This window comes from Cyprinus carpio, chromosome A6 (assembly GCF_018340385.1).
Source record: "Cyprinus carpio isolate SPL01 chromosome A6, ASM1834038v1, whole genome shotgun sequence".
Classification (NCBI taxonomy): domain Eukaryota; kingdom Metazoa; phylum Chordata; class Actinopteri; order Cypriniformes; family Cyprinidae; genus Cyprinus; species Cyprinus carpio.
Genome location: NC_056577.1, coordinates 19,268,944 through 19,284,591, shown reverse-complemented (window position 1 = coordinate 19,284,591; position 15,648 = coordinate 19,268,944). Strand labels below are relative to the sequence as shown.

The window sequence follows — 15,648 nt, the reverse complement described above, 5'->3', positions numbered from 1 at the left end:
CATTTACTGAATCACGCTAAACACATATACAACACAACAGTGTGCTGAACCACCTTTTATATCCATTTGTATATTTATAAAGCTTTGTAGTAGTGTTTAGAACGAATTCAGTCATTTACTCTAAATTGTAGCACAGCTAATAACAGGGTATTTACATACTGTATCTTGTTGCCTTTTTTAAATTTAAAGTATGTTATAGTGTTATTTTAATATTATTTATATACTATTATAGTACTTATTACTTTTTTAATTATCTTTTATTTTCATTTTCATTTTGGTTAAATATTTTGTAATTTTGTTATGTGCTTTTGTAGTTAAACTCTGTGACATGCTTTTGATTTTATTTGTTTTTATTTTATTTTTTGTTATTGTTTTGCTTTTAACTTATTAACTCAAACTTTGCAGTTATTTGTCAAGACAGTGTTTTTAAAATTTTGTTTTAATTTTAAGTTTATCATTTAGTATTTCTATTTTATTTCAGCTTTATTTCAATTAAAGAAAATGATTTAAAGTTTTGATTTTCATTTCAATTCATTGTTTTATTTTTAGCTTTAGTTAATAACAACAGCACTGGTACATTAGAAAGAGGACGTGGACGAAATAGTGGGTGTCATCATGCTATGACTTGAGCTGTATTTCAACACATCTTGCCTACATAAGATTGTTACAGCTCTATTTTTGAGCTAGCATACTAACTGCAAGGCCTTTACTGAACAGTAATTCCAGTGTGTTTCATTCTTAAATCAGTGAATGTTCATGCAATAAATGTTTGCTAGAAAAATTGTTTTGCAAGATGTTTTGTTGATGACCAAATAATTTCAGATTGATGGCAAAATAAAGTAGCTAGAGTAGCTACAGAGAGTCCGTCAACTAAAGGTGCGTCATCACAGCTCCCAGTGTGGACAGCTCTATTGATTGTAATGGAAGAGATCTTGTTATGATTACATGCATCTAATGTCGACACACCCTAACTAACTTTTTTTTTTTAAAGAAAAAGTTTCATGCAGTTTTGTTTGTTGTTGTCACCTAGACTACAGTGACATGTTTGAATTCATTCTTTCGGTCTGTAATAAGCCTTGTAAAAAAAAATTGTATTATGCTAGTTCAACAGTCCTTAAGATAATATTGCAGATAACATTAAAGGCCAAACCAAAATACAAAATGTCAAAATTGATCTGAAAGCCGGATATTAGGATAAACCATTAACACTTTGAGACTCCAGGATTGTGTGAACAAAAAGAAAAGGAGAAATATTTTCAGCATTGTTTGTGAAGGATTAGTTGTAGTTCATAAAGAGAGGATAAGTATTCTTAATCACTGTTTGAGTCTGGAGGCAGGCGTGTTTTTCTTTCATTTCAGCCGAAAGTTTCAAAATCCTGTACAAACATAAAGATTACATTTAATTCAGGTTGGAATGTGTAAAGTTTTGTGAGATCTTGACAGAGCATCATAAAGTTTCCTGAGCGCAAGTCGGCTTCTTATGACATCTTCTGCAGAATTGGGAGATGCGTATGGTAGATTTTGGGGAGAGAGGTCAGTGTTTAATGACTTGGTTAGTTAGTCTAGATCCTGCATGCTTCACTAACCTCTCTTGCCTGGTGACCTCCAGTGGTTTTTCAACTGCTGAGAATACTTTAGTGTTATGTAAAGCCTTACCAAATAGTGAAATGGGAAGGCCCATGAGAGTAACCTTGTAAAGTTTATTTTTGATTTATAGAAAGACTGTATCGGGGAGGAGTAACACAGCAAGGTCCATCATATGATGGAAAACAAGAAATAGAAATAGGAACATGTGTCTATCATCATGCCTGCAACGTACCCAAAGATACATGCTTCATTTCGCAGGATTCAGCACATATTGAGCCAATTTGTTTCCTAGTGTAGCACCAGCCTCTGCAAGGAAGGCATGAGAACAGACCTTGTTGTTTTGTGCTTTTAAATAATAGTAATAATAATAATAATGAAATGTGTATATATATAGATGCAATGAAAATAAAATTATAACCACAACGGATAATTATTTTAATGTTATGACAAATAACTGATTAATGGCTGATATTTTAAATTTATATTACTTTGTTCAAAACAAACAAACAAACAAACAAAAAAAAACCATTGAAAACTACAATAAATAGTAGGAATGTACATATATCAGTACCATATTGGTTATTGACTGATATTAGAGATATTTAAAATGATTGATTATTGGTGTCTGTCTATATTGGATATTTAATTGTCCATTTTTCTATTCTTACATTCAGTTTCAGTTCAGTTTCAGTTTATTCATTTATAAAGCACTATTAAAACAACAGAGCCTTGACCAAAGTGCTGTACAATAATAAAAATGATTCCAAATAGAAAATAGCAGTATCAAAACACCAAATAAAACATCAAAGACAATAAAAGCGGAAACCAATGCCTCAACACACTGCAGTTTCAAAAGCTAAACATAAAAAAATGAGCCTTCAGACATCTTTAAAAAAAAAATTTAGAGTAGGAGCAACTAATGTGGGAAGGATTTCTATCTTTTTGGAGCTGCCACCGCTTGTACATTGTCCTCTGAACAATTAAAATAGAAGTTAGAAGTCTTTAAAGACCTAGCAGGTTTGTGTACCTGTAGGAGCTCAGAGAAGTAAAGCCCGGAACACAACGCCATCGGGCGGTTTTTGTTCGTCGGCCAACTAAGTTTTCTAGGAGCTTAAAGTCAATCCTATACTGGACTGGCAACCAGCCCAGAGAGGACAGAATAGGATAAATATGATCCCACTTGCGAGTCCCTGTCAAAAGCCTAGCGGCAGCTTTCTGTAATAATTGCACCCACATACAAAGAATTGCAATCATCAAGCCTCGCAAACACAAAGGCATAGATCACCTTCCACAGTCATTAAAAGGAAGAAATGGTTTAACCTTCGCCACTAACCGTAAGTGAAAAAAAAAAACGGATTTAACAATTGAATTAATCTGTTTATCGAATTTGAGGTTATTATAAAATAATACCTCTAGATTTTTGACCACAGGTTTACAAATAGGAGTCAACTCACCTAAATTTGACAGTTCAAGTGCATGAGGACCTCCAAACCAAAGTTCTGTCTTACTCTCATTAAAATTTAAGTTTGCTTACATCCAGGCTTTAACCTCCTTCAAACAATTCACAAGGGAGCCCAGAGCATTTACATGATTTTTCCTCAAAGGCAAATAAATTTGCGTATCATCTGCATAAAAATGATAGGAAATCCCATACTTTCAAAAAATTGTCCCTAAAGGTAAAATGTGTAAAGAAAATAAAATAGGGGCAAGAATGGATCCTTGCGGGACACCACACATCAATGGAGGAGAAGATGAAAATGCCTGACCTGAATTGACATAGTAATGATCTAAACCACTTAAGAACTGTACCCTGAATACCTGCCACTTCCTCGAGACATGAAACAAGGATCCCATGATCAATCGTATTGAAAGCTGCAGTGAGATCTAAGAGCATGAGAACCACAGAAGGACCAGAATCACTTAATAATAAAATATCATTAAGTACTTTTAACAATGCAGACTCAGTACTGTGGTAAGCTTTAAAGCTGGACTGAAAAGTCTCTAACACAGCATTTTGATCCAAAAAAAAAAATCTGTATTTGACTAAGAACAATTTTCTCTAAAACCTTAGATAAAAATAGAATTTTTGAAATCGGTCTAAAGTTGGACAGAACAGAACGATCCAAATTTGGCTTTTTAAGAAGTGGTTCACCACAGGATGTTTTAGTGACAACGGCATCAAACCAGAATGGAGGCTACCATTAATAAAAGACAGAATGCTTGGGCCAGAAATAACAAAGACCTTCTTAAACAACCATGATGGAATACTATCCAGAGGACAGTTGGTGGGTTTCATTTGACCTGCAATCTCAGTCATTGTCACCAAAGATACCGACTCGAAATGGGTAGCAGAGCACAGAGTAGGAATGGAAGAATCCAAATTACAATTAACAATCTCAGATCTAATTGTCATAATCTAGTTTACAAAAAAAAAATGTAAAAAATCTTCAAAAGTCAAAGACTCATCAACACTCTCACTTGGATTGATCACAGAATCTATAGTGCTGAATAGAACTCTAGGTTTATGATAGTTACTAGTGATTAACTCTGAAAGGTATTTCTTTTTTTAGCTTCTTTAACAGAACTTTGATAAGTGGAAAGAGATTCCCGAAAAATGTCATAAGACACCTGGAGTTTATCCCTCTTCCACTTCCTCTTATTTCTCTTCTCCTATTCATTTGCCATTATCTAACACTCATTAAAAGCTGGAGTATGCAGTTTCTACACTGCTAGTGTCACATAGCAGAATTAAAAAAAAAAAAAGGTATATTTTCAAACAACCTTTCGTGAGTCACTCCCAATTCAAACATTGCAAACAAAACTCTTATAGGTCCATAAAAATGAAGTCATGTCTCAACAGGAAAAAGTAGGCTTCTTTCAATTATGGTCCAACATATTAGAAATATTTTTAACTTGAAGTTTAGCTTACCTGTCAAGAAGAAACTCCGCAAGTTCATTGGCTCGACTGAAACTCAAACATTCCATCAAATTCCTACATTGTACAAATACCCATTGTCTGTCTCTGTGTATTTTGGCAAGTCTTTTTGGCTCGCACTTCTGTAATGAAAAATGAATTTATTTTCTCACACCAGCTAATCACCCATCATCTATGCCCCAAACTCTCACTATTGGTTGTGTGGTGTTATGCAAGTATATAGGTAGAGAAGGCAGGTATAGCAGTTTGAATGCTACAAATAGATTGGATAAATCTGCTATTATAGTGAGACATCATCCTTTCCCTCAACTGTGCACCCTACAGGATTTTACACTAGCCATAAATCAGACTTTACCCCAAGCTTTGGTCTTTTTCATTGTCACTATCTCGTTTTGAGAGCAGTCTCACTTCTAGGTACATGTTAAGGTATTTTACCAATGTTTTTTTCAAGGATGTTTTCTGAACACTGTATTCTCCTCTATTTGTAATGTAGTATTGCTGGTTTTCAAGAACTACATCAGTTGTGGAACACTGTGCTTCTTTCCAGTGCATTGATGTTACAGATAACTTGATCAAGTTGATAGAAGTGAAGAAGAGCAAATGGATATGTGTGACAGTAGTGAAAAATTTATAATGGTGGATCTTGTTGGCATTAAGATCTCCACTCAAGTCATGTTTTGAGAGTTTTTACCTTTCTTATTCCTGCTTGTTGTGATAGTATTGTTCAGTGTAACCTTAAGTGTATGTGTACACAAGGAAACAGTGTCTTTTTTTAGACAAAGTTCCTTGAACAAGTTGCAAGGTTGTGTCAAAATGTGTGAAATTGTATTCTGCTGTTTTATTGGAACAGACCAACCTCACAAAAGAATAAATTCACTCGTTCCTGTGTAAATACCTGCTGTTATTGTCTGCCTTTCTGCATTAATTTACATTCTCTATGTGTCTGTTTGAACTTGATAAGGTTCAAGGCTGAATTTTTGTCCATGTTTGTAGAAGAAATTAGACATTTGTTATCTGTTTGAGAACGCACCGAGGTCCTGTTTTCTTAGTTTTGCTTAAGTCTCATATGGTGTTGGAGTTCATGAATAATGTATTGTGCTGACAGATCGTATCAACTGACAAAGTTCAGCTGAATGCCTGTCAATGACTGACTGGCTTTCAGCTCCAGATGCCAAAATGCCGTAACAGAACCTCCACCTGGAAACGAAGGTAACTTAATTGTAACATAGTAAACCTATACAGTGGGAATGTAACCATGCCCAATTTGTCACAGACAGTGGTGATAAGATAAAGGATTAGATGTCTGGACACAGTGTTTGTGCTTTAGACAAGTGAACATGCTCCTTTTGTGTATTCATGTCCTCCAATCATATCAAAAGTAAACACAATAGTTTATGGAGGCAGAATTATGTCTTCAATACAGCACTACAGTGTATGGTCAAGTGTGTGAATTATTTTTGAATGCCCTGAGTTCAGTTTTCTAGGATGTTAGTAAGTCCTAGTATGGCTCTGTGTTAGTCAAGGCCTCTGTTGCCTTCTACTCAGAGAAACAAAGCACAATTGACACTGTTTTCTCACGTGTCCTCTGTACAGTCTTGTTAGATCTGTCTGTGAGAAATTTGAAGGTCCAACATGTCATAGCCTGCAAATAAGAGCAAAGGCAATTAGTAACAATGAGGTTTGGGTATTAGGGTATTTGACTTGCGTCACTCAAGTACAAATAACTGAATGCAATGTAGTTCTCTAATGTTCAGGCAAAATTCTGTTCAGAAAGGCCATAGTGTTTCTAATAAGAGCAGTTGTTTTTTACTAATGATTAATAGTTGGGGGATCTGTAGGACTTCTGTGAAAGCAAAGCTGAATTTTCAGCAGCCATTACTCCAGTCTCCAGTGTCACATGATCCTTCAGAAACCATTCTGAATTTGATTTGGTGCTCAAGAAACATTTTGTATTATTATCAATGTTGAAAACCGTTGTGCTGCTTAATAGTTTTGTAGAAACCATGATACATGTTTTTCAGGATTCTTTGATATATATAGAGGAAAAAATGCATTTGTTTTACACCTTGTCTCTGTGTCTCATAGTGCATTGAACTATTTTATTTCAAAAGATCAAGGAAAATTAGATTTTTCATAAATTAGCCATCAGTTTCTGACCTGGCCAAAGAATATACTATAATAGACATTATGACAAGCATACATTTGAACTTATATTTTAATTAGAATTAGAATTGAATTTTTCAGTTATATATCCTGCTTGAGATTTTGTTTCATAGTATAATAAGCGGCTTATGGCAGAATAAATAGCTTTCTAACAGTATCTGTCTGTGTACATTTCCTGTTGTAAACCAAGGAAATGAATAGGTTATTAGGGTTTAATTGTGATGTCGGTTGGTGCTGAGGACTAGCATGTGTCAATGCTAAAAGCATGTGGCCATAAAGGCAGGGCCGTGGAGACCTGTAGTTACCATGGTGTAGCTCCCTTAGGAAGCTCCAGTGTCGTCCCACAGCATCGATTGCTGCTTAATTAAGGCCCTCTTACATCAGAACGGCACCAGGAACAGGGAGTGAGTGATCCATGTGACCGGGACTGAACTGGACTGCCTCGTACAGTCTGCCCATCATCTGCCACCAAATTAGCTCAGAGCTACTCCCTCTGTTTCCTAACGACAGGAAAGCCTGTTTTGGTTTGTTGTTGATCATTTTGCCTGTTGAAAATTTAATCAATGGCAAAGAAATAGTTTATATCACTACATAAACTTTTTGTCCGACATTCACTCTAGCTTAGCACTGTAGCCTTTGATGTCATGCCTTAAAGTGTGCTCACATTAGCAAAATCCTGAGGGGCAAAAAGGTTAATTGACACAAAAGTCACTTTCAAACAAAGCAGTTTTCTATTGATCAGTGAAGCAAATTTGAGTGACCAACTTGAACCCACTGCAAAATCTGCATGGGGACATCTTTCACCCTCACACGAAATTCCCAATCACATGAATTCCTGTTGAAATGCCTGGATTTCATCCATAAAAATGCAAAAGAAAATACGACTGCACATTTAAACAAATTGTGACTTTGTTCCTTGCCATTTATTTGATGCTTCTTATTCAAATGATGCCAAGTATACTAATTACATTTCCCTTGCCACCACTTGTGGTGAACTGTTTTGTTCGAGGGCACAAACTAGTGACGTCATTAATTTTCAAGGTCCTACATCACTCATTTGGGACTAAAGGTTACCATCAGTTTTTCACTTAAACTAAAACTTAAAATCTTAGAAAACCGTTATAGGCCTAAACCAAATCTATTTTATGCTATTTTACATGAGGTTTGGTATTTTAAACCATGTGGTGTTATGGTTAAATATTGTATAGAGACGGGGCTTGGTTTGAAATGTACAATTGTTGGTGATTGGTCTAGAAAGGCCTATCTTGGCATGGTTGGGATTACTAAAGGACCTCTTAAATGAAAGGAACCTGTTGCTCATTAATTAACATAGACACAAAGCAGATGAGCACATTGATTATTTTAATAGCTGTGAAGTGAGAGCCTTCTGTGAAGGAGATTCTGCAACCTCATTTGATAACCATGGCTGTTTTTACAGGTAAGAGATGGCATTGACATTCACAGTAAATTAAAAGATTCTGACCTTCTGACCTTGTGACCGGCTTCAGTGTCAGTATTTTTGTGATGGCAAAGCTGAATTTTCAGCAGCCATTACTCCAGTCTCCAGTGTCACATGATAATCCTTCAGAAATCATTCTGATATGCTGATTCGGTGCTTAAGAAACATTTTTTTTCTTCTTCATATTTAGTGTTGAGAATAAGTGCTTTTTAATATTTTTTGGACACAACAGGATCAGCTGACATTCTGATCAGGCACATAAAGGGTTAAATACAAGGAGTTTAAGTCTGGAACAGAACACTCTGCTAACTTGGGTCTTTCACCCATTTGAGCAATTAAGGCTAGTTTACCCATCTAGTGTAAATTTGTCTTTCTTAATTAGAGATATTTTAGTTTTCAATAATTTGTGATGATTGCCAAATACTTTTAAATGGCCCTGAGAGTCCTTTTAGTGTGAGAGAACAGATATCCATATACTCTGCTCTAGCACTGGGACGTCTCGCTGAAAACGGGCCCCATTTTATCAGTGAACAGCGATAGGAGGGTTTGTGAGGTAACCATTTTTTTTTTCCTCGGTCTAAATATACAGCAGTTACATCAGTGTGTCTCTATTGACATTTACTTTATGTTCTGTGTAGTGGTGTGAGAGAGGTTTATATGCAGTGTGTCTGGCAACGGCACTATTTAGAATACCAACACACAGTGGCGTACCGCACATCTTAGAGGCCACCCAGCAAAGAACGAGATGGGGTCCCTCCATCCAGCAGTGATGTCATGTACGAAAATTTATTGCGCACCTGCTGCAATTACTGACTCCATTTCTCCTATTTACATAACTGATTTATCTGTAATGAATGTGGTGAATTATCATTGCATTAATGCATTTCACGTTTCAGTTGAAACACTATCCTATAAGACTCGCTCCTATAAGACTCGAAAATATACAAGCAAAATTCATCTTTCTGTATAAAAAAACGAGGAAAAAAACAAATAGAAGGAATAAATATGCTACTTTTTTTTTTTTTTAGAAAAATTAACTTTATACACACATACCAACTTTTGCAATTAACTTATTTTTATTTACTGACAACCACAAACAAGCAAAAACTACCAAATCATTTGCGCTCTCAGAGCGTTTTGGTGTGCATAGTCTTTGACGGCAGCTTTAATGTCGAAGTTGCGAGTGCAGGAATTCTCAATACTTAGAGCTAAACTGGGCAGTCTTCTTTCTTGTAACATTGTGCTCCAGAGAAATGTCTTGATTACTTTCAATTTCGAGAACGAACGATTAATTGTGTGACAAAATCTGGTGACAAGTCGTCAGTGAACCGCTAAGGCATTTGCCATTGAAACAGGTCGTTGTCAGAGAAAGAGCAGCAATGGAGCAGGGATGAAAAAGGTATAAATATATTTCACTTAAATCATTAACAGATTAACAAAACGAAAGGGGAAAAATTGTGCTAAGTTTATTCATTGTGATTGGATCCAAAGTTCACAGGAAAACCAGGCAAGTCGGTACAATCAAAAGCTTTTACGGGAAAACCATTCATTCTTTCTTTATTGTTATTATTATTATTTTACCAAGGCTTTAGTTTACATTGATGAATGATGTCCTGCTTGAATGACCAACCAGCATTAGTAGGCTATATAAATAAATTACGATTAAACAGTTGAGGAACAAATGCAGTGATCGCGCTGGCGCCTCAGTTGCACACACAATTTTGCTACCTTGACATCGCAGCCTTTTCATTATCAAAATAAAATACATAAAGAAACATATAAAAGTTACAATTCTCAATTGAAATAGTCTGTTGTTGCGTTCAGCATGACCAGCGCCCCACTGTGCTGTTATAGCCTTTGTGAAGGATGATGATTTAAAACCAGTATGTAATAAATATTATTTTAGCGTCCAAATGTTGCGAATATGGAAACATTTGGATTCGTGCCGAACAGGCCATTATACTTCAGTTTCCCTTTAAATTAATTTGTTTTTGGCTTGAGGTGTATAGTCTAAATACTATTTGTTGTGGAGGGAAAGAAAACAAAATATATTATAGCCTATTTAATGTCTGTAAAGCATTTACAGTTGTTTTTGTTCAAAACATTTGGCCAAAAAAAAAAATATATATATATATTTATAATTTATAATATATAAAAAAATTTTTTTTTTTTGAGCAGCTGAAATTATATATATATATATATATATATATATATATATATTATATATATATATATATATATTATATATATATAATATATTTAAAAAAAATATATATATATATATAATAAAAGTAAATAAATCGTGAACACGAATTAGTTTTCTCGTTTTACTAAAATGTGCACACGATATAGCCTAACTAAATCATGGCCAGGATTTAGTTGGATAAAATCAACGCACAATTTACTTAAAAGGAGGGAATGAGTTAAGCTGTACACAAGATTTAGTAAAATAAGGGAACGAATTATACTGTGTGCACGCTTTTTTCCCCTGCATGTCATGTGTTGGGCTCAATGCATAATACTTACATAAGATAATTTTATTATATTAGTTTACGGTTCGGTTGTGGTGGTGTTGTAGTGTTTATGTAGTGTTTATTGAGAGTAATATATAAACTGTTGTTGTTTTAAAACATAAAGCCTGCTGCACTGCATATCTTTGCACTCACGACTCGCGTCTTTTGCAGTGTCTCAAAAGCACTGTCTTTTAGAATGTCCTGCGACGGGGCCCCACAAAAGGCCGGGGCCCCCACGCACTGCAGGGGCTGCGGGGGTGTCCCGTATGCCGCTGCCAACACACACACTCTATAAATGTTGAGGTCAAACTGCAGCAGTCAGAAATGGATATCACCAACATGGATATCTCAGTCATACAAACGTTTTAAACACTATTCCAAACAGAATTGCATGTGACAACGAGGCAGTGAGAGGTGAAACGAACTCCCTCAGCTTGTTTGTAGCCTGTAGTTTGTGTGACCATCAGTGTTTAGGCTTGGCAGGACTCATTACAGCGACATTAAGCACAGTCGCTGCAGGTCACTTACGGGTAACTAACACTATTATAGTGAGCCAGATTTGCCAGGAATTGTCTCAGCACTGAAAATGAATCACGTGTTTGCATGTGTTCAAAAAGTTCAATTCCAGTCGGACTAAAACAATCATTTGGCTATTTAAAACAAAGCCCCGTTAAGAAAAATGTTCTTTGAAAAAAAAAAGGTTGATTTGGACGTTTTTTTTTTGGGGGTTTTTTTGAAAGTGAATTATTTTTAATAACCAAAGATGCTTTACGTTGATCAAAGCCTGTAAAGACATCATAGAATTACAAATGATTTCTATTTCAAATAATTGCTAAAATCTTTGTATTCATCAATTAATCCTGAAAAAAAGCCTGTTTCCACAAAAATGTTAAGCATCACAATGTTTTCAGCATTAAAAAAGTATTCTTGAGCACCAAATAAGCATATTAGGATGATTTCTGAATGACACTAAAACTAAAATGGCTAATGGCTGCTGAAAATTCAACTTTTTCATCACATGAATAAATTACATTTTAAAATATTTGAAATAATATTATTTCATATATTATTACAATATTACTGTTTTATTGTATTTGTGATTGTTATATTATTACAATATTATTGTTTTTTTGTTTTGGTTATGAATTAATTGATTTTTGTATTTGTGATCAACAAATTTTTGAACTTTCAAAAAGTATGATGGCAGTAATATGGCAAATCAGATGGTAATACCATTGTACTAGATGATAAACTACTCTTGTACATTTTAGTAAAAAGAAATTCTTATTGCTGTACCAGCACTCTGTGTTGCATTTGAATTTTTAATGTTTTTCTCTTTTGTTGACATTTAGATTCCTGCCAGTATTGCCTACACAAACTGTTCATAATAAAAAAAACAAAAAAGCAATCCTCAGAGATGTGTGTTAGTCATCTGTTTGATCAAATGAGGATGTGCCTCATTAATAAGAACCAAATAAAGCATGCTAATGTCTTTATCCTTGTATCCATGACATCAGATTCTCTGTCTTGTTTTAAAGTAATCGAAAGAAGATATTATATCTAGATAAAACTAAAGAAAGGAAGCATTTCATTGTCTTCATGTTCCTTTTCTAAGTCAACAAGATAAGGATAATTACTAACCAGCAAGAGTCTCTAAATACGCCAAAGCTTAAGAAAGGAAATCATATGTTACAGACAGTGCTCTTTATTGAAAGCAAAACACTAATTTTGCCTCAGACTTTCTCTCATGACAATGTGTGGTCGCTTAATACTCCCTCTTTGTTTGAACTGTGTGGTCCTCAGCAAGTTCCAGGCCACTGAAATGGAAATGGGTGTGGCTAAGGAAACCCAGTTTATTTACATGTAGATAACCCATGCCTCATGGGCGGTGATTCGGAGTTAAATTTCCTACTGGTAGAGATTAGCAGAGGACAGCAGAGCCGCCGGGGTTTGTGTCCTCGGGAACATTTCATTTCATCATGTTCCATTTTAGCATTAGCTAGCTGAGCTCTGAATGAGAAGCACATGTGAGCGTGAATTAAAGACAAGACCTGGTTTTAGTCCAACATTCTGCTGAAAGGGCAGTCAAATATAAACTCAAAGTTAACTCAGCCAAGACCCCTTGAACTTCTGTAAAGCTGTAATGGCAGAGGAGGAGTATACCTTTAACATTTGTGCACCTTTGGAAAGATGATCACTTATACCATTGCACTCAACTACATCAGTTCCATTTTATTGCTAGTGTCTGAATTCCTAAATGTGAGACTTTCATATGTCTTGTATTCCTCTTCTACCGTTTCGCTGTTTCTTTGCTAGATGACAGCATGCCCAGAATGCTGAGCAGCCTGTTCTTTGCCAGCCTGGTGTTAATGTCAGGTTGAGATGAGCTTGAGCAGTGAAAATAACACAGCAGGTTGGGTTTCACACAAATAATGTCACGATTCTGAATTAACTTAAAACTGTTTCCATTTGGGATGCACTGATATTTAAATTCTGTCCAACATTGATAAACTGATAATTATTTTGATACTGTGGCTCACTCTTTGAAAACAAGTGTGTAAAAATGTATTCATTTTAATGCTAGATTTTTGTCAATTTTCAACCAGCTTTGCATTGCCAGGCCATTGTTGTAAATAAGAATTGGTTCTTAAGTGACTTGCCTGTTTAAATAAAGGTTATTAATAGCTATAATGTTGGTAGTATATGTAAATAAACAATGTGGACTCTTTCTCATTACCTGCACTCCGATATCCTGGTTTATTTGTCAGGAAAAGTCCACTGGATGACACAAAATGACAGATTTTTGACAACTCCAGGGCTTTTGTAAAAACTAGGGATTGAACTTCCACATTTTTGTATTCCCATTTCCTGCCCACAGACAGTAGCGTCAACAGAGAGGTGATGCTAAAGTCAAAACTGCATTAAAAAAAACACCATGGCCTTGTCTTCTGTTTAGCACCTATTTATTTATTCATTCTGCATTGATAGCCAAGTTTTATTATCAACCCATCTTGTCAGTGGTGAATTTTGACCCAAAAAAATTAAAATTCTGTTAGCATTCCCTCACCCTCATGTCTTTCTAAACCTATACGAGTTTCTTTCTTCCATTTGAACACAAAAGATGTTTTTAAGAACTAAATAGGCAACAGTAGCCATTGACTTCCATAGTATTTTTTTCCCACAGTGGCTAACATCAACTGTTCGGTTAGCAACATTCTTAAAAACAGAAACTTTTGTGCTCAAAGAAGGAAACTAATACAGGTTTGGAACAACTTGAGGGTCAGTGTCCCTTTATTTATGTTTAAATTGAAAGTTTTTGGGTGTGTTTGTGGTGAAGTCGTGGCCTAATGGTTAGAGAGTTTGACTCCTAACCCTAAGGTTGTGGGTTCGAGTCTCGGGCCGGCAATACCACGACTGAGGTGCCCTTGAGCAAGGCACCGAACCCCCAACTTGTCCTAGTGGTTGGAGCATGAATGGCTGCCCACTGCTCCGGGTGTGTGTTCACGGTGTGTGTGTGTGTGTTCACTGCTGTATGTGTGCACTTTGGATGGGTTAAACGCAGAGCACGAATTCTGAGTATGGGTCACCATACTTGGCTGTATGTCACGTCACTTTTTTTTTTTTACGTTGAAAGAAGGGACTCAAAGAGGACTGTTAATGTAGCTGATGTTTGCAGTAATGTGAACAAGCACTTGTGCGTAACCGGAGTCGCTGGATTGAGTATATGTCATATGATCTCGCAGCAGCGTTGACCATGAGTAGCCATCACAGCACATGCATCATCACCCTGTGCTTTTATCCAATTGCTCTCCCAAGGAAACCTTGTTCAAAGCATGTGCTCCATTGTTCTTACTGTAACCCATCAAGGAGCTGTCATCATGTAATGTGTTCTGTTTCCTGACAGGAAATTGCACGCCACCTTCGGCCCACCACTTTGCGTGCGCTCTACGGCAAAAACAAAGTGCAGAATGTCATTCACTGCACGGATCTACCGGAAGATGGGATTCTGGAGGTGAGCTCTAGTAAATCTCATTCAAATGTTATGCAAGAGCTACACAGTCACGTTTTGTATTCAGTCTCATTTTGCTCACGTTGAGGAAGTGCGTTCACAGTCAAAAATATTTCTGGATCCCACTAAATGGCATCCATGCCTCATGACTGTCCACTGTGGGCCGAGGCAGACCTACAGCCCGGCTTGTCTCACAGGAAGGGAAGCAGGCGGGGCTGGTAGAAGAAAAAAAAAAAAGGCATTGTTATGCCATGCAGTGGGTTTTGCCTGGTTGACGTCATTGTTGTGCACAACTCCTGATCTATGCAGCTTCCTAGCACAAATGGCCCCTTGTTAATCATTTGCCTGCTGACCGACTCAGCCATGACATTCCAAGAGCTCAGGCCTCACAGAGGCCCAGCAGACGCCAGCTGCCGTAACAGGCACAATTCAGGGAAAGTCAATTGTTTGAAAGTAAAACAAGCTGGTGAGCTGATGCTGAGGCCTGATGAAGTGCTAAAATAGCATCTCAAATTAAAACAGGTTTGGTTTGGTTTTTAAACTAGAGACATAATAAAAAAAAAAAAATCTCATTAGGTTCGCTCCAATCCACATAAATATGCAATATTCTGTGCCAGATTGGAGTATAAATGGTGTGAGTGATAACAAATGAAAACAAAATCAATTCAAAATATGAAACTGTTTTATATCCACTGACTGACTGGATGAAATCATAGTCTGAAGCTAAAAATCAAAGATTATGTGTATTATACACTAGGATTTTCTGTAAAATCTGCAGACTAGCTCTGGCTTTTGAAAACTAGCATCCATCCATACTGTGAATCCGTTGTGACCTTTTGTCAGTGTCATTATGGAAACTTGGGATGAATTGTGGACATTTCTGTTTTGCAGGTCCAGTATTTCTTTAAGATTTTAGATGGGTGAAGCAACCATGAGAGACCACCATCCAGCAGTTATTTAAATAAAGACCACTTCAACAATA

The 15,648-nt window shown here is 36.1% G+C and overlaps 1 protein-coding gene across 5 annotated transcripts in view; it reads left to right on the top strand.

Moving 5' to 3' along the window:
- LOC109060558 (nucleoside diphosphate kinase 7-like) overlaps positions 1 to 15,648 on the top strand; it is a 36,667-nt gene extending 21,019 nt beyond the window's left edge. For 4 of the 5 annotated variants that reach the window (XR_006160263.1, XM_042758286.1, XM_042758281.1 and 1 more), the window contains 2 exons: positions 14,562 to 14,669; positions 15,558 to 15,648. Coding sequence is in view for 4 of the 5 variants with exons in the window: in XM_042758286.1 (XP_042614220.1) it covers positions 14,562 to 14,669; positions 15,558 to 15,590 (141 nt within the window). In the remaining variant the exon portion in view is untranslated. Of the gene's footprint in view, positions 1 to 5,069; positions 5,415 to 14,561; positions 14,670 to 15,557 lie in introns of those variants that run through there. The other variant, XM_042758282.1, reaches the window with a different exon arrangement.